This window comes from Rhinatrema bivittatum, chromosome 8 (assembly GCF_901001135.1).
Source record: "Rhinatrema bivittatum chromosome 8, aRhiBiv1.1, whole genome shotgun sequence".
Classification (NCBI taxonomy): Eukaryota; Metazoa; Chordata; class Amphibia; order Gymnophiona; family Rhinatrematidae; genus Rhinatrema; species Rhinatrema bivittatum.
In genome coordinates this window covers 71804547-71824179 of record NC_042622.1, presented here as the reverse complement: position 1 = coordinate 71824179, position 19633 = coordinate 71804547, and the positions used below count along the sequence as shown (strand labels likewise).

General features: G+C 46.2%; 1 protein-coding gene across 1 annotated transcript in view; it reads left to right on the top strand.

Annotated features, from left to right (window-relative positions):
• PARP2 (poly(ADP-ribose) polymerase 2) overlaps nt 1–19633 on the top strand; it is a 163688-nt gene that overhangs the window by 113274 nt on the left and 30781 nt on the right. The window contains exon 14 of the mRNA XM_029614939.1: nt 4923–5057. Within this exon, the coding sequence (XP_029470799.1) occupies nt 4923–5057 (135 nt within the window). The remainder of the gene's footprint in view (nt 1–4922; nt 5058–19633) is intronic.

Genomic DNA, 19633 nt, shown 5'->3' with positions numbered 1-19633 from the left:
TCCTCTCATTCCTCAAGTGTTGGAGGAATTTGGGGTTAAACGGACTCAGGAAGAGTCTGATAATAAAGGTGTCATTCCGGTCCTGGATGGACTGCAGGGTCTGCCTATGGCCTTTCCATTGCCTAAGAAATTACAGAAGCTGATTAGCCAGGAGTGGGATTTCCCAGAGGATGGCTTGAAGGTCGGTAGGGCTATGGCGAAGCTCTATCCTTAGATGGAGGAACATTTGGAGTGCCTAAAGACACCTAAGATGGATGCGGCAGTCTCGGCTGTGACCAAGAAGACCACGATTCCAGTTGCGGGTTCAGCTGTGCTTAAGGATGTGCAGGACTGCGAGTTGGAGATTCATTTGAAATGCATGTTTGAGGTGTCTGCCTTAAGCCTTCGAGCCGCAGTGGGTGCCAGTATGATGCAGCGGGCCTGTTTATGCTATATTCAGAATGAGCAGGAACAGGCGCCTAGCAGGATGATCAGTTCTGTCCAGTCAGCGCGGCTGGAAGCTGGAGTTGCTTATGTGGCTGAAGCACTGTACGATTTGGTGTGTACCTCTGCCAGGAGTATGGTCTCGGTGGTTTCAGTGCGCTGGCTTCTTTGGTTACGCAATTGGTCGGCAGATATGTCGTCCAAGGCCCAGCTGTGCAATCTCCCCTTTAAGGGAAAATTGCTGTTTGGGGAGGAACTGGATCAGCTGATGAAGTCCCTCTGGGAATCCAAGGGAAACAGGTTGCCCGAGGATAAGAATAGTTCTAAGAAAGTGTTTCCACCCTGATCCCGGTTTCGGGATTCAAGGAAGTTTCGTCCTGGAAGAGGGGCTGTAACCTCAAAGTCGAAGAAATTGTCTTGTCATCAACAGCCCTTTCGATGCACCGGCAGATCCTCCAGAGGCAGCTCTGGTCAGGAGACCGGAGGAAATAAGAGCTCACAATGAAGCCAAGTCCGTGCACTCCTCGCTGGAAGCAGTAGGGGGCAGGTTGTCCCGTTTTTACGAGGAGTGGACCAAGGTCACTGCAGACTGGTGGGTGCTGGAAGTCATAAGAGAGGGTTACACCATAGAATTTTCATACCTGGTCAGAGAGGCCTTTCTGGAGTCCCACTGCTTGTCTTGCAGCAAAAGGGGCACAGTAGAGCAGACTCTGCAAAGGTTGCTAAGCTTAGAGGCCATCACTCCAGTTCTGCTGAGGGGGGAGGTACTCCATTTATTTCGTCGTGCCAAAGAAGGCGGGCACTTTCTGCCTCATTTTGGATTTGCAAAAGGTAAATGTAGCCTTGCGTGTACCACGTTCCATATGGAGACACTACGTACCATAACAGCAGCGGTCCACAAAGGTGAATTCCTCGCATCCCTGGCTCTGACCAAAGCCTCGGGAAGACCATCAGAAGTTTCTCCTTTTCATGGTGCTGGGATGACACTTCCAGTTTCGGGCTCTTCGGGTTGGCTACAGCTCCCCAAACCTTCACAAAGGAGATGGTAGTCGTGGCCGCAGCCCTGAGACAGGAAGGGATTCTGGTACATCCATATCTGTACGAGTGGCTTATTTGGGCAAAGACGGAAGAAGAGTGCGGTCGGTCAGTGCAGCCTGTGATGAACACCCTCAGTGCTCTGGGGTGGATGAGTCATCTGGTTCCGTCCCAATCACTGGAGTATCTAGGGGCCTGTTTTGATACCCGTCAAAGCAGAGTTTTCCTGATTCTGGACAGGTTGACAAAGTTGCAAGCGCAAGTGAAACGGCTCTTGAGTCTCAGTGCCAAAGATCTGGGACTATCTACAGGTACTGAGCTCCATGGCCTTGACATCGGATTTGGTTCCATGGGCCTTTGCTCACTTGCTTCCTTTACAAAGAGCGCTGTTGTCCAGGTGGAATTCGTTGTCGGAGGAGTATCATCTGCTGTTGCCTTTGCAAGGAGAATCCAGATCCAGTCTTTTGTGGTGGCTATCGAGGAGCAACCTGAAGAAAGGAGTAGACCTGGAGCCCCTGGACTGGGTGGTGGTCACTACAGATGTCAGCCTCAAGGGTTGGGGAGTGGTGTGCCTGGGGGGAGGGGCAGGCTCTGCCCATAGTCTTTGGTCAATGGCAGAAGCATCCTGGTCAATCAATCGTCTGGAGATGAGGGCGGTATGCAGAGCTCTGGAGGCATTCTTGCCGGTAGTCCAGGGACAGATGGTGCGAGTGTTTTCAGACAATGTGATGACAGTAGCATACATCAATTGACAATGAGAGACAAAAGAGTTGCGCTGTTGCTCGGGAGTCTCATATATTGTTTGTGTGGGCAGAGTGTCATCTTGAAGGGTTTGCAGCCTACATGTTGCGGGAGTGGACAATGTGCAGGCAGATTTCTTCAGCAGGCAACAGCTAGATCCCGGGGAGTGGGAACTGTCCCCAGAAGCCTGGAATCACATTTGCGCCAGGTGGGGTCTTCCTCAGTTGGATCTCATGGCAACACTAGCCAATTCAAAGACGGCAAGATTCTTCAGTCGTCGAAGGGAGCCCGGGTCCAAAGGACTCGATACCCTGGTATGCCCATGGCCAACCAGGATTCTAATGTATGTGTTTCCTCCGTGGCCACGCATCAGTCGAGTGTTGAGGCGCATAGAGGCGCATCCAGGGAGCATGGTGCTAGTGCACTGGAGTGGCCTCGTCATCCATGGTTTGCGGATCTGATTTGTCTGGCAGTCGTCGGGCCTCGGCAGTTGGCTCATCTGCCAGATCTACTGTGGCAAGGACCCATATTTTCAGATCGGGAGGATCACTTTTGTCTCGCGGCTTGGCTTTTGAAAGGTGGCGGGTTGCGCCTGAAGGGTATACTGAACCAGTCATCTCCACTATGCTTCAGGCTAGGAGATCTTCTATGTCTTTGGCGTATGGTAGGGTTTGGAAGGTTTTTGATTGTCTTCCACAGAATATGGACCTGTTGTCAGTCGGAGTTCCGCACATCTTGTCCTTTTCTGCAACAGGGCTTGTCCAAAAGCCTGGCCTATAGTATGCTTTGCATCCAGGTGTCGGCCTTGGGTTGTTTTCGGAGCAAAGTCCAAGGAAGGTCTTTGGATGCTCATCCCGATGTTGTGCATTTTCTGAAGGGGGCTAAACATTTGCAGCCTCCGGTTTGGAAGATGTGTCCGAATTGGAACCTCAGTTTGATCTTCCAGGTTCTCTGCAGCATACCCTTTGAGCCTCTAAGATGGGCCTCGGTCAAGGATTTGACATTGAAGATGGTTTTCCTGGTGGCTGTTTGTTCAGTCAAGCGGATTACCGAACTTCAGGCACTTGCTTGTCGAGATCCTTTTCTATGTATTGCGGAAGAGAGGGTGACCTTATGTACGGTTCCCTCCTTTTTGCCGAAAGTGGTGTCTTCCTTTCATGTGAATCACACGGTGGAACTGCCAGCCTTTCAGGATTGGTTGCGTGGGCCTCCTCAGGATAGGGATCTACATCTCTTGGATGTGCGTCATATGCTGTTGCGTTATTTGAAAGTCACTAATAGCTTTTGGAGGTCAGATCACCTGTTTGTGTTGTTGGAACAAAAAGAGGAGAGAGTCTCTAAGGCTACGATTTCAGTAAATAACCGATTCACATCTAACCGTTCTAGACCTCTCATGATTTTAAACATCTCTATCATATCCCCCCCCTCAGCCGTCTCTTCTCCAAGCTGAAAAGTCCTAACCTCTTTAGTCTTTCCTCATAGGGGAGCTGTTCCATTCCCCTTATCATTTTGGTAGCCCTTCTCTGTACCTTCTCCATCGCAATTATATCTTTTTTGAGATGCGGCAACCAGAATTGTACACAGTATTCAAGGTGCGGTTTCACCATGGAGCGATACAGAGGCATTATGACATTTTCTGTTTTATTCACCATTCCCTTTCTAATAATTCCCAACATTCTGTTTGCTTTTTTGACTGCCGCAGCACACTGAACCGACGATTTCAATGTGTTATCCACTATGACACCTAGATCTCTTTCTTGGGTTGTAGCACCTAATATGGAACCCAACATTGTGTAATTATAGCATGGGTTATTTTTCCCTATATGCAACAAATAGGAGCTATTTGTTCGGCCTCTATCTGTAAGGGTCGTGAAATTCCAATGGGTCTCAAGGCGCATTTGACTCTGGCACAAGCAACCTCCTGGGTGGAGTGTCAGTTGGTGTCTTCTCAGGAGATATGTAGGGCTGCGGTGTGGTCTTCATTACATATTTTCAACCTGCATTACTGTTTGGATGTTCGAGCACAGGAGGATGTGTCTTTTGGTGAGAGTGTGTTAAGAGTGGGTCTTTTAGGTGCTCGCCCGGTATAGGGGTGCTTGGGTACATTCCACTTGTCTGGACTGATCTGGGTATATTCAGGAAAGGAAAATTGGTTCTTACCTGCTAATTTTCATTCCAGAAACCCACCCATTCTTGCGGTTGAAAGACTGAATTTATGGTGAAGGATAGCCAGGGTACATCATGTGTCTTTTGTTTTTACAGTTACAACCTCTCTCTTCCTTTTTTTCTTTCTTTCTTTCTTTCTTTCATTTTTTCCTGACTAAGCGGTTAGCAGGCCTTTGCCTGGTATTGTTTACTTTGCCAGTTGAGGGGTTTCCAACCCTAGGTTATCCTGTTTGCCTTAATATAAGGGGAATGGGGTCTACTGTTTGGCTTGGGTCCAGGTCAATACTGAGGGACTGCAGGTGGTACTCTGTTATGTAGCAGTGTCCCAAAGTTTTGTTCTTTGCTGCCATCTGCTGGTGGGGATGCATAAAGCGACTTGTCTGGACTGATCTATGGTATTCCAGGAACAAAAATTACCAGGTAAGAACCAATTTTCCTTTTCCTTTCCTCTGATCTCCTTGTTATTGCATTTGTTCAGACCTGTGGTGCTCTTTCTGGAGTGTTACTCTACTTTCTTTGCTAAGGGTTAAGCTGAGTTGCCTCATTTTATATTTTAGGCACTGGGTGACATTGAGATTGCTATTAAATTGGTGAAATCGGAGCTAAACAGCCGTGAGCATCCTCTAGACCAGCACTATAAAAAACTACATTGCAGTCTACAGCCCCTGGACCATAGCTCTTCTGAGTTCAAGGTAAGAATTATATCTAAAAGGCATTGGAGAGTCATCACTCAAGATAAACCGGTGTGATATCTCGATTGAGATCGAATGTCGGTATATAAAATAATAAAAATAAATAAATAAACAAATAAGATAAATGTTTAAAGCTGAATCTCTTCGCCTCCATGGATAACAATTAATTTTTTGCCACAAAATATGGATTGACTTTTCTCAAAAGACTAAATTATCTAACAGTGTAGCTCATATAGCAAGAAGTTCTACTCCTTCATGATTCTGATTGTATTCCCCATCCATTCTGCCTTTCTTTGCAGACCTGGCTGTGCGCATATAGCCAGGGTCTCAGCTCATCACACTAATGAATGCTGAGTGCCAGTGTCCACATTTCTTGCATTGGGTTTTTTCAGTTGAAATAGGAATGTCCCAGGTGAATCACAGCTTTTTCTTTCTTTACAGTTCTTTCAGGGTTGCGATTCCAGTACTTTTCTGGTACTGTGATAATATAATGTTTACACAGTTTTGAGTGGATGAACTGTGCCATCATATTGGGGATAATTTTCAAAAGGATTGACATACATAAACCCCAGTTTATGTATGTAAATTGGCATTAGAAAATTACCTGGGGGGCTGTGTGGGGAAAACTGTGTGCCTGTGTTTCCCCACGCTTATGTTAGGCGTTTCAGAGAGGCAGAGTTGGGACAGGGAAAGTGTTTACACACATACTTTCAATTTTCTAAAGCATGCCTGTAAATGTACATGCAGAAAGTTACTGCTGCTCTGGAGATGTTAAATATTTGAGCCAAAAGTTGGACACTCCATCAGGACTCATTTTATTTAAAATTTCTTATATTCACTTAAGTAGAATTCTCCGAGGACTACTGGATGGCAGTCCTCAAACTTGGGTGACATCATCAGATGGAGCCTGGCTTGAAACTTGGATCTCAAAGATTCTAGAGCTTTTAAACATGCCCTACTGAGAATGTGCTGTAGTTATTAGCCTCCCCTTACTAGGCAGAGTCCCTCAGTTTTTTTTTTCCGCAGAGCCGTGTGGTCAGTATTTTATTTAATTTATTTAAAATACTTCTATACTGCCACTCCCCATAATATCACAGCAGTTTACAATATAAAATCACATACACAAGGTATAAAATACAATACACGGTATTCAGCTTTGCTCTCTCCTGACAGTTTCTATTGTGATTTTTTTCTGGAGCTGCAGCTGTTTTGCTTTTCCTTATGCTAGTTTTTTTTATTTCATTTTCTCTTCTTTTAAACATTCTGCCAGCTGCATGGCAGATCTTAGTCGCTGTGCAACCTGGCAGAGTCTAATTTTATTCCTTAGCAAATAAATACTGTATCTGCAATTTAGTTTCTGTGTCCTCTCCTTGCTCTGTCTGTTTTTGCGCCTTTGTCTGATGCTGACAGGACTGACAAAATGCAGTCCATGGGTGATCTGTGTAGGCCGCTGAGACTGGGGACTCATTTGAGTTCTACCTGGGCAGGAGTTCCAAGCTGTTTCACTGATCGAGCGGCATCAATGGAAGCGCGGACAGTAAAGAGATTGAGGATCATACTGTTCCTGTGGCAAGGAGAGTTCATCCTCCCCACATTCTAAGGAACTAATTGCCACAGGAAGGATGTTGGGCTTGATGAACCCTTGGTCTGCTCCAGTATGGCAACATCTTATGTTCTTAAGCCTATGGAAATAGACATATTCTACCCTCCTGCTTGCCAGTGCTGGCTGTTCAGTCTCCTTATGAGAGAGAAGGAACCTGGGCAATCAGCGTTGCTGCTGCACCTTCGGTGCCATTCCCGGTAATGATTTCTCATGCACACCTCTGCCAGTGTATTGATGTAAACACCGCGTCGGGGACCAGGACTGCCATCGAGCACCATGGTCACCCTTGACGCATCAGAGCAACCCTCTATGCCATTGAGGTGTGGTACCGCTATGGAGGCTATCGGACATGTATGCCAGCGATGCCATTTGTGGCTGCTCTAGACTATCTTGAGCATGATCACTGTCAAGGAGCACCAAGCTCGCCATGGAGTTCCTTGATTGCCCTCGAAGGCGTCGACTGCAGGGGCATGGGGCTCTTGAGAGCCCTTGAGTGCCATGGAAGCCCTCGGCTGACAAGGGCTTTGGACATAGGGTGGCTGCGGCACCTTCAAGTGCCAGGGTCACCATCGACCCGAGGAAGCCTGGAGAACGGAGGCATCCAGACTGCATCATGGTCTGGTGCCCTTGAGGCTATCAACGTCCGGGTGCTGATGAGCCCCCTTTTCAGTGTCTGGAAGTGCCATTGATGGTGTAAGGCCATCAGGTGCCATGGGAGCTGACGCTTTCGGGTGCCTGGAGCAACCGTACGGCACCAAAGGTTCTGGGGTCATGGGGTATCTGAGGCCCCACAGTGCTTTGAACACCATTGGTGCTACCGAGTGCCAGAGTTGCTGTCAAGGCTAGCATCAGCCATAGGCACTGGCATGGATACCATTGAGCCTGCAGTATCAATGCCCTTGAGCACTGGCCTCTGCCTTTGGGCACTGTGGACGTCATTGTTACTGCCAGACCATCAATATCTTTGAGCACCAGTCTCCATAGGTGCCGCCGACCCTCGGACATTTTTGACTTGTGGTGATAGAGTCAGCGATGCGTTCAGGTGCCATGTATACCATGGGTGCTGCCCAACTGTTGACTGCAGGCACCTGGGGCACCATCTATGGCGCTACATGCAGTCATGCATGTCGGGCACCTGTGGCATGGTCAAGCACCATAGGAGCCTAGGCATGGCGTCATCGGTGCCATAAATGTGATACATTGTGTGTGAGTACTGAGGGTGCTGTTTGCACCAGGAGCGTCTTTGCCACTGTGGGCACCAGTGTATGTGGTTGGATGCTGCAGGCAACCAACGCAGAGTACCATTGGAACCGTCTGTTACAATGGGCTTAAGAACATAAGATGTTACCATACTGGGGCAGACCAAGGGTTCATCAGGCCCAACATCCTGTTTCCAGTAATGGCTAATCCAGTTTACGAGTACCTGGCAAATACCGAAACATTAAGTAGATCCCATGCTACTGATGCCAGTAATAGCAGTGGCTATTCCCTAACTCAACCTAATTAATAGCACTTAATGGACTTCTCCTCCAAGAACTTATTCAAACCGTTTTTAAACCCAGCTATACTAATTACCCTAACCACATCCTCTGGCAACAAATTTCAAAGGGTAATTGTGTGTTGAGTGAAAAATAATTTTCTCCGATTTGTTTTAATTGTGCTACTTGCTAACTTCATGGAATACCTCCCTAGTCCTAAAATCCGAAAGAATAAATAATTGATTCACATCTACAAGTTCTAGAACTCTTATGATTCCATAGACCTCTGTCATATCTCCCCTCAGCCGTCTCTTCTCCAAGCGGAAAAGCCCTAACCTCCTTAGCCCTCCCCTTCATCATTTTGGTTGCCCTTCCGCTGTTCTGCAACAGAAAGGGTGGTGAGCCATTAACAACCCTAATTCAGGAGCTGCGATCAGCTTGGAACGTTATCAAGTATCGTGGATACCATGGTGTCAATGCCACCCACCACCAGAAGAAATGGCCATAGTCAGAACCCCAGTGGCACTGGGGACGCCATCATCACACCGTCCATGCTAACTCCATTAGGAGTTAGTGCATCAGTGGAGTGCAACATACGTGGTCTGGTACTGTGGGGATCATCTATGCATCCAAAGCACCTCGGGCACACAGGTGCTATTCTCTCTGTTGGTGCTCTACAGAGTCATGGCAGAGATAGCAGGACCACCATCATCATGTCAAGGTATCGGCTTCCTCTTGTTTCACACTTTAGGGTGCTATGGGACACTAGCGAGGAGGGAGCCAGCACACACTCTTGGATTTCTTTTTGGCAGTGTGCAGCTTCCAACTCTAACAGACGGTGCTCAGTCCCTGCTCTGTCGTGAGATACTACCCACAAGCAAAGTGAGGGGGGGCTGTGTCCACAAGATGGGGGTACCACTGTCTGAGTATTGGTCATCGAGCTTTTAAAAGCAGAAGGCACTATTACTCCAGTTGTTCTCTAATGTAGGTGTAGGTGTGTTTCTCTCGTGGCAAGCACAATAAGTTGTGCGCCACTGCCACAACACTGACCTAAGACTGCATTCCTGGTAGTATTACTAGGGCCATGGATATCAGGAGTGTTGTGTCAGGAGTCTTTCCTTCCTACAGAAGAGGGGAATGTCCTTCAACCTTTCCCATATTAGCTTACGTTGAATCCCCTTAGGGGGAAGCCTCTAAGGCTCCGTCCCTTGCAGGTCTCTTGCCAAATGGGATCTGTGCACCTCCTTGTAGGCCAGGACCTGCAAACATCAGGGGGGGGGGGAACGGGGCGACTGTCATTGGCTTGTTCTTGCTGGTCCATGGATTATTGTGGTGGCCTACCCCGTTTGCCTGGGTGGCCACCTGCAGCCAATTTGGTTGTTTATGAACTTCAGCGATCAGTGACAGTAACCCACTCCCCTCTAGAGAATAGGAAGTTTTTTCTGAATCAGGAGGCCCTATTTCCTGTTTCCTGTCCATTTGAGAAGGGAAGATGCGACTGGATTTCCAAAGGCGACCCTTATGGGTTCCCCCTTGGATGACAAGTTGTCCACCCCTACAAGGGGTTGCCTTTGTTCTCAGTTTCCTCGAAAAGGGTTTTCATTACCTCTGACTGTGATTCGCTCTCTGTTCCCCAATGGAATCTGAGAGCAAGTTGGATGTTGGCGCTCTTTCCTAGCTCATCCTAAGGCGCAGCAAACTATTTTGCAAGGGAGTTATTCCAGATTTGGTCTTCCTGTCATACCCAGGGAATCCCCTTCTGGTTAGTTTCCAGGCAAAAATTAGGGGTTTCTTCTGCATGGGAGTCACATTTTCGATACGTGCTGAGCACAATGTGTGGTTTTCATAGGTGACCGCTCTTGCCAGTCATGCTTGCATGTGAGACCCTACCTCAATGAGAAGGGTTCTGGTCCATTTTCATCCCAGTTGGCAGGTATGCCATATCCATGGCTGCATGAGTTAGGGGATGAGGTGCTACCTTGGAGGGGGTAACTCCCTATTGCAATCAGAAGTGAGTTGTTTGGTTGGGGTTAATAAATACAGCCTAGTGGCTTTTTCTTATTCCTGCAGCCCCGGGGTCTGCCTCATTTTATTCTTCTCTTCTTTCGACTTCCAGTCAGAATGTCAGGGGGAGGGGGGAGAAAAGCTAAGGCATTCGAGGTATAGCTTAGTTTACACCTGCAGGGATCAGTACCTTACTTTTTCCCTGTTTGTCTCCAAGTACTGGCCAATACTGTCTTTAGCTTTTCATACATCACTGGGTTGACCAACATGCCTTTCTGCTTACCTGAGCTATCCTGTGGACCAGATGGTGTTAGTTTCCCACCTCACAGGCCACCCTGCAAACTAGTTCACTCACCTCAAAAACTGGCCCTAACAAGATGCACATTGCCAACGAATGGCAGACCGCTGTCTCTGCTGCTTTCTCTGAGGCATCTCTAGGGCACCTCTAGTTGCATCTCTAGTTGCCTTCTGGAACACATGTCTTGCCAACATCAATGACTTCCTCACCAACATCCACCTCGCTCTAAACTCCTCCAAAACAGAGCTGCTCCTTATCTCTCCTCACCTCCCTCCCAAACCACCGATCTCCAACGATCCAGCTTTCAACGTCATAACACCCCAACCCACAGTAAGAGACCTTGGGGTTATCATAGATCAACAACTCAATCTCAAAAAACAGATCAACTCCATCCTCAAAGAAGGTTTCTTCAAGCTTCACATCCTGAAGAAACTCAGACCCCTCCTCCACTATCATGACTTCCGCACCGTCGTCCAAGCCACCCTTTCCTCAAAGCTGGACTACTGTAATGCCCTCTTCCTTGGCCTACCCTCCTCCACCACCAAGCCCTTACAAATGCTCCAGAATGCCATCGCCAGGGTCATCACCAACTCAAGGAAAGCTGATCACATTACCCCAATACTCAAAGAACTCCACTGGCTCCCCATCGCATCCCGAATTCTCTTCAAAATTCTAACCATAGTGCACAAGTCCATCCACTCGCACAATTCCAATTGGTTGGATGAACCCTTTCGTCCTATACGCACTGAACGACCCACTCGCACTGTCAACAAAGGCACCCTCTCCATTCCCCCTTTGAAAAAAGCCCACCTCTCCTCTACTAGGGACCGTGCACTATCCATTGCAGGCCCTAAACAATGGAACGCCCTCCCTACCACTCTCAGGCTAGAGCCATGTTACGCCAAGTTCAGAAAAAAACTTAAAACATGGCTCTTCCGACAAGCCTACCCTGATTAAGTACACCGACTTCTGCAAGTATCTTGCCTACGCCTTGTATATTCCTGTAAATAGTCCGTTGCAGTTTTTATTTATTGCTTTATTTCCTCCACCTCCTGCTCTTTGTATACTCCTCCTTGTTCGCCCTCCCTGTTCATTGTAATTTCTACCTTTAAAGTTACATTGTAAACCGGTATGATGTATGCATACTAATACCGGTATATAAAAGTTTTTAAATAAAATAAATAAATTTAAACGGCCCATGACTGAAAAAGACTCAAGGCTCCTCCAGATTACTCTGCTTCACTGCCTCAGCAACTAGTCAACCACCATTCTGGTAGTGTGTGTTGCTACAGCCTTGCCTGCAGCCTAAGGCCACTGCCACAACCTTGTCTTTAGCCTGACTACCGAATCGCCTTGCCCTTCACCAGAGGCTCTCTCTGCTGGCCCCTGAAACCCAAGGGCTGAACCTGCAGGGAAAGGGGCTGGTAAAGGTGAACCTCCAGTTAGTCTCTGCATTGTCCTCTGCCAGTTGTCAGTGAGAACCTACTGGACCCCCCTTCCCCACCAGTAGATGCCGTCAACCTCACTCCAAAGCAAGGGTCAACAACCCTAATAGATGGTTAGGCCTACCCTTGGACAGGGTGAACTTGGGTGAGCTTCAGGCCTAGCTTAAGTCCCTACTTGAGAGTTTTTGGGATAGCGATCCAATTATAGGGATTGCCTTTCATTCTCCGGCACCCTTGATGTCTGTCCTGGGTGGTCAGATCTGTCTGGTATTTTTGCAGGTAAGGTCTGCCACAGACCTGGCAGCTGTTGCTGCTGCTTCTTCCAAGTGTTGCTGGGTTTTTCTGCCCATTGTGCCTATCAGCCAGTCATCGGGAGTGCTTCAGCAAATGCATTCTGTCCTTCAGATGCTAATGGTCCGCAGTTTCTTTCTGGAGGGCTTTCTGGCCCCATTTGTTTTTTCAGTTGTTTTGAGTCACCGAAGGAAACAGTGCGGTCTTCCTACAAGAGTTCTTCTCTTGGTTGATTCTCTAGGCCTTTTCCTGTATCCAGGAAGATGTAGACCTACATTGCTTGGTAGGGTTCGCTGTTCCTAAACCCTGACTGTAATAATACCTTAAGGCAAAGTATACTTCTTGCTGGATTTTGAATCACGCCACTTCCTTAGGCGCCTCTGCTATGCATCGGGGTATTTGTGTCTGTCTGTTCTATAGTTTTCTTTTGTAGCGCCCAACTATTTTCCCACCTAGACCTGTTTTGGGGCCAGGCAAATGGGAGAAAAGTGGTGCTTTCAGCACTGTGGGGGTTCCCCACGTTGTCCTGTTTGGAGCAGCCTTTAGCTAGGGATTCCTCCATGTGTGAGGACTTCCATCCTGCTTGACCTCGGAGAAAGCAGAGTTGCTTACCAAGTGTTCTCAGAGGCCAGCAGGATGTCAGTCCTCACAAAACCCACCTACCTTCCCTGGGAGTTGGTTTCTCTATGTATTAGCTATATCGTGGACAAAGGACTCTGCTAGGGGGCAGGGTGATATCTAGAGCTGCACATACCTAGTAGGGCATGTTTGAAAGCTCTAGAATCTTTGAGATCAAAGTTCTGGGCCAGGCACCATCTGATGATGTCACCCATGTGTGAGGACTGAAATCCTGTTGTCCTCGGAGAACGCCTGTTAAAGAAACTTTTGCTTTCCTTGTGTACTTTTACTCCCCTGTCCTGTCCCCGACCCATTTCTTATGTGGGAAAAATATGGGTACTATGAACAGCACATGTACACACTAGGGATGCAGTATTCAGACCATATTTTTACGTGGGTGAACAAGCGTTGATTCGTGTAAAAACTTTTGATTATTGCCCCCTAAATGTAGAATTGTGTAACTAATGAAGGAATGTCCTGTATATATAGCATTTATTTATTTATTTAAAAGTTTTTCTATACCGTCATTAACTTATTTACCATCATAACGGTTTACAATAAGGCACATATAGAGGAGATTAGTTCATACTTTACAAAGGGGGTGCCAATAGTGTCCGGTAACAAATAAACATTAAAGACTCAGGGGTAGATTTTATAAATTTCCGCGCACGCGTACTTTATTCGTGCACCAGGCGCGAACAAAAGTACGCTGGATTTTATAAGATACGCGCGTAGCCGCACGTATCTTATAAAATCCGGGGTCGGCGCGCGCAAGGGGGTGCACATTTGTGCAACCTGCGCGCGCCGAGCCTGGCGCGCGCTGCCTGTTCCCTCCTAGGCCGCTCCGAAATTGGAGCGGCCTCGGAGGGAACTTTCCTTCCACCCCCCCCCGCACCTTCCCCTCTCCTCCCTTCCCCTACCTAACCCAACCCCCCGGCCCTATCTAAACCCCCCCCCCACCTTTGTGGCAGATTTACGCCTGCGGAAAGCAGGTGTAAATCTGCGCGCGCCAGCGGGCTGCTGGCGCGCCATCACCCGACCCTGGGGCTGGTCCGGAGGCCTTGACCACGCCCCCGGTCCGGCGCCACGTGCCCTCCCCACACCCCCGGGCCCACCCCCGACATGCCCCTCCATGCAAGCCCCGGGACTTATGCGCGTCCAGGGGCTTGCGCGCGCCGCCAAGCCTATGCAAAATAGGCTCGGCGCGCGCAGGGGGGGGTTTGGGGTAGGTTTTCAGGGGGTTCGCGCGTACCCCTTTGAAAATCTACCCCTATTTGTTTTATGACATGGATTTTCCACTGATGCATGTCTCATAGGAGATAACATGAGGTTCATTCTTGGCATTACGGGTTATTGACTATGATTATCTGTGTGATAAAAAATAATTTCCAGGTAGGCACTTGGAGATTATGCAGCGGGTGCTATATGCCTGCTCTACCTTACTTATTTGCGCCGTTCTCTTTGTAAAAGGCCTGTTTGAAAAGCCAGGTTTTCAGGTTTATTTTAAATAGTTTATAATTTCTCTGGAGTCTTAGATCGAGGGGCATAGTGTTCCATAAAATGGGACCAGCCAGTAATAGTGCGCGTTCCCTAACCTGGGTTAGTCGTGCTGTTTTTACTGATGGAATGGTTAAGAGAGCTTTATTTGCTGATCTTAAATTTTTGTGTGGTACGTATACTCGAAGTGCTGTATTCAGCCATTCAGCTTTTTCGTCATGGATCAATTTGTGTATTGTGCAAAGTGCTTTGAAATGAACTCTTTGTTCAACGGGTAGCCAGTGCAGTTCGGCTAGTGTATCTGTGATGTGATCTTTTTTGCTTTTGCCAGTGAGAATTCGAGCTGCGGAGTTTTGTAATATTTGCAGTGGTCTTATTGCCGTGTAAGGTAGACCAAGCAACAGTGCATTGCAGTAGTCAGTGCTTGCAAATATTAGTGACTGAAGCACAGTACGAAAGTTTGGCAGAGACAGTAATGGTTTTAGTTTTCTAAGTACCATAAGTTTAGCATACCCTTCTTTAACCTTTAGTGATATGTGCTGTTTGAGGTTTAGTTCTGTGTCTATTTTGATGCCGAGGTTGCGTACCTTCTCTGCTAAATCGATTTTTTGGTTGCTGTTGAGTATTATTGGAGTTTGCGTTATGTTCATATTTTTTCCTTCTAGGTGTATGAATTCAGTTTTATCAATGTTAATTACCAACTCCATTTGGTTCAGTAGTTGTTTTATTATGTCAAGATACATAATGGCTAAACTTATTGTTTTTCAATGGTGTCCTCTATTGGTAGGATTAATTGAATGTCATCGGCGTAAACGTAATGTATGATTCCTAGCCCTGCGAGAAGATGGCATAGTGGAAGTAGAGAAATGTTAAAGAGTGTTGCTGAAAGTGCTGATCCTTGTGGGACTCCGGTTTTTAGGGTTATTTTTTCAGATAGTGTTATTAATTTGTACTTGAAATATTCTGTTAGTTAGATACGACCTGAACCATGTGATTGTGTTACCTAGTAGTCCTATCTCTTCTAGTCTTTTGATTAGTATTTCGTGATTCACTGTGTCAAATGCTGATGATTAGTCCAGTATTACCATAATGTAATGTTTTCCACTATCAAATCCTCTTAGTATATTATCTGTTAGTGCAAGTAAAAGAGTTTCAGTGCTGTAGTGCTTTCGGAAGCCGTGTTGAGATGGGTATAGAATGTTATTATTTTCTAGATGCTCAGATAGTTGTTTTTGAACTGTTTTTTCTATTAATTTTGCAATTAATGGTAGGTTGGAGACTGGCCGATAGTTAGCTAGAGTTAGGGGGTCCATGTTTTTTTTCTTTAATATTGGTTTGATAATTGCTCCTTTTAGAATTTCTGGCATGTAACCTTCTTCTAGGGAAGAGTTTATAATTTTTGCAAGGGTAGGGGCAGTGATGTCGGGGAAACATTTTTAATTCCACTATGGGTAGTGCGTCTATTTTTTTTTTTTGTAATTTAAGTTTTTTAGTAGAGACAACAACCGTAACATGTAACAGTCATGAATACATAGTCTTGAAAATACAATAAACTGAAAATAGTCTCTGCGTAATATTTTTGTTATTCCCAACACCCCCCCTTCTCAGTATATCCACAATTTACAAGCATCAAACATACATTAGTAAAGAAAAAACCTTAGCATCCAAGAAGTGTCAAGGGGTAATCAACCCACTGCCCGAGTGTCCCTCCATGCCTGGTACATCTACCATGTATTCAGAAAGGACCCCAGCTTCCCCTGTTTATGAGCAGTAATTTTACATAGGGAATAGACCTTATCCACTCTTGCCTGAATTTTGGCTAAGTTGGGGCCCATAGATACTTTCCAGTGGAGTGCAATTTCACACCTGGTCACTGTTGCCACAAACTTTATAAACTGTGAGGGGTACTTATCTCCCGAAGGAGACCCCCCATTTAACAAAGCAGTTTGAGGAGTAAACACTATAGGAAAGTGAAGAATATCTGACACCCATGCGGCAACAGAGTCCCATAGCTGGGAGACTACCTTACAGTCCCACCAAAGATGGAAAAAGGTCCCCTCGCCCCCACAGCCTTTCCAGCATCTATCTGAGATATAAGGGTAGATGCGATGCAATCGCTCCGGTGTATAGTACCACCTATAAAGCAGTTTAAGCTCATTTTCCACTAACGCAGCAGAAATCAGTCCCTTCCCCATGGTGGAGTAAATCTCGTCCCAAAAATCTTCATCTAAGGGCACCCCAAGGACCCTTTCTCACGCATGGATATAAGATGGGGGAGATTTTAGATCATTATTTAGTAATTTATAAATCTTTGACAAAAGGCGAGGAACCTTATCCACCACCTTACAGTAAGTTTCAAAAAGCAAGACTGGGGATTGAAGATCTTGATGTAATCTGGACTTATACCCATAACTACGTAACTGCAAATAATGATAACTTTCTCCCGGATCTAGACCAAATCTAGACTGGAGGGTTTCAAAAGACACCCAACCATTATTTTCCCAGAGTTGATCACAGGTGAGGATGCCTTTCATAAGCCATACTTTAAAGACCAAGTGAGCCTGTCCTGCTAAAAAATCCCGGTGATAGAAAGGAGAAGTATTGATGGACCCCACTCTGTTACCAATTAACACTCTACGCCAAGCGTCCCAAATTTGAAAAGTTTGTTGTACTGGAGTGGGGAGATCTTGCATCTTAGGCCACTCAGTCCACGGTCGCCATACTATAGCAGAGAGAGGGCAATTCCCTACTAATTCCTGTTCTAGAGCTATCCACTGTTTCCCCCCCCCCCTTGCTATGCCAGTCCGCTACTACCCGCAGCCGTGCAGCGGCGTGATACCATACCAAATTAGGTACAGCCAAGCCCCCATGTATTTTCGGGCGAAATAATACTTTTTGCGCTACTCGTGGGTGTTTACCCTGCCAAGTATATTTCATGAAACGACGTTGCCACTTATCAAAATGGGCATGGGAATATTAGCAGGGATGGTCTGAAACAGGTAACAAAGTCTAGGAAGGATGTTCATTTTAAAGGTAGTAATCCGTCCCAGCCCTGATATGTGGTAGCGACTCCACTCTTCCAACTCTTTATAAATTTTCGATAATAGTGGTGGGTAATTAATGCTGTAAATGTCTATGTGGGCACCGATATACACTCCTAAATATTTTATCTTATCCTTGGCCCACCTAAAGGGGAAAGCAACTTTGAGAGCACTGACTTGGGTATCTAATAGGGAAACATTAAGGATTTCGGTTTTATCCCTGTATGATTTAATAATTTCCACCACTGCCGGTAAAGAACTCAAAGGATTGGTGAGCATCAATATCACATCATCGGCAAACATAGCCAAATTGGACGAGAATTCCCCCACCTTGAACACCAGATACTCCTGGAGAACTCCTAATTTTCTGGGCCAACGGCTCAATGAAAATAGCAAACAGTAATGGTGAAAAGGGACACCCCTGTCTGGTCCCTCTTCCTACAGTAAAGTAGGTGGAGTATCCGCCATTCACCTTAATGCTTGGGGCTTTGTACAATGTTTGAATCCAATTTATAAAAAAACGTCCAAAGCCCATTTTATCAAGGACTTGGAAGAGGAATGGCCAATGGACCAGATCAAAAGCTTTTTCAGCGTCCATGGCCATCAAGAGAAAAGGAGAATTACATCGTTTGACCCACCATAAAGAATCTAAAATTTTCCTGACATTATTAGAGGCCATGCGCCCCGGGATAAAACCGGCTTGATCCGGATGTATTAATTGTGCAATGTAACAATTAAGCCTACTGGCTAAAATTTTAGCTAATAGTTTGAGATCAGTGTTAAGCAGAGATATAGGCCGATAAGAACCACACTGTGTAGGGTCTCGTCCCGGCTTAGCTATGATAGTGATGCCAGCAACATTTGAATTGGGAGCCAAATTTCCCTCAGTCCGTATTGCATTAAACATCCTAGATAGAGGGACTGACAGCTCCTCCATGAAACACTGATAAAAGCGAGCAGTGAAACCATCTAAACCAGGTGATTTGCTCACCTTCAGTTGCTTAATTGCAGAGGAAACTTCGGGCTGGTGTAATTTCTGCATCTAAACAAGCACATTGACCCTCCATCAGATGAGGCAGCGAGACATCCCACAAAAAGGCCGTGATATCTGTGTTAGTAATTACAGAGTTTCCCTTATATAAATTTGCATAAAAGCGAAGAAAACGCTGTCTAATATTCTCATTAGAGGTGAGCGTTTGACCCTGTTCGTCCTTTATTTTAGTTATAAGGTTCTGCATTCGCTTCGCCCTCAGTTTATTGGCCAGCAATTTCCCGGCCCTATTTCCCCCCTCAAAGTAAGATTGTTCCGCCTGCTCAAGATCATACACTATTTTAGCAGCATCGAGCGCTGCAATCTGGGACCAACAACCCTCAATTTCCCCTAATCATACACTGGAGGGGGCGCGCTTATGTTGCTGCTCCAGCGTCAACAGACGATCAATAAGTGTCTTCCTTGCCTGCTTCTCTGTCTTCTTAACATGAAAAGCTCTAGCAATAAGCGTCCCACATATCACGGCTTTCAAACAGTCCCAAACGATGATGGGCAAGATATCGGGTGTCGAATTATGCAGCAAATATTCATTAATACTCTGCCGACACTGAGTAAGAAAGGACATGTCGTCTAGCAGACTATCGTTTAACTTCCAGAATCTCTGGCCCCGATCATAGGCTGGAAAGGATAGTTCTGCCCATAGAGGAGCATGATCTGACCAGATGATGGAATCGACAGTGGCCTTCATCACCCTATGGAGAAATCATTTGTCAACAAAAATATAATCAATTCTGGAATACATGTTATGGGGTTTAGAATAAAAAGTATATTCCCTCTGCCTAGAAAATAAAAAGCGCCAGGTGTCCTCCAACTGGAAATGCCAGAGGAAACCAACAAAACTTCGCCTATCTTTCTTTGTGGTGGATCCCTTGCCTACTGATGTGTCAAGCTTAATAGGGATATTGCAGTCCCCAGCCATTATAAGGTGCCCCTCTAAGTGTGCATGAACTACATCATGTAAATTAGCAAAAAAGGGAGCTTGTAAAACATTAGGAGCATAAACATTCAACAAGGTAAATTGTTCCCCAGCCACCATTATATTGAGCAAAAGATACCTCCCATCAGGGTCAGATACACATTTGCGTAATTCAAAAGCAAAATCTTTCTGAAACAAAATCCCTACTCCTGCATATCGTGCAGGCAGACCATTATTGATGAGGATATTGAAGTGATCGCAATAAATGCTCAAATCTCCGCTTCAGACGAGTCTCTTGAACTAGGGCTATCGCAATGTTGGCCCTCTGAAGATC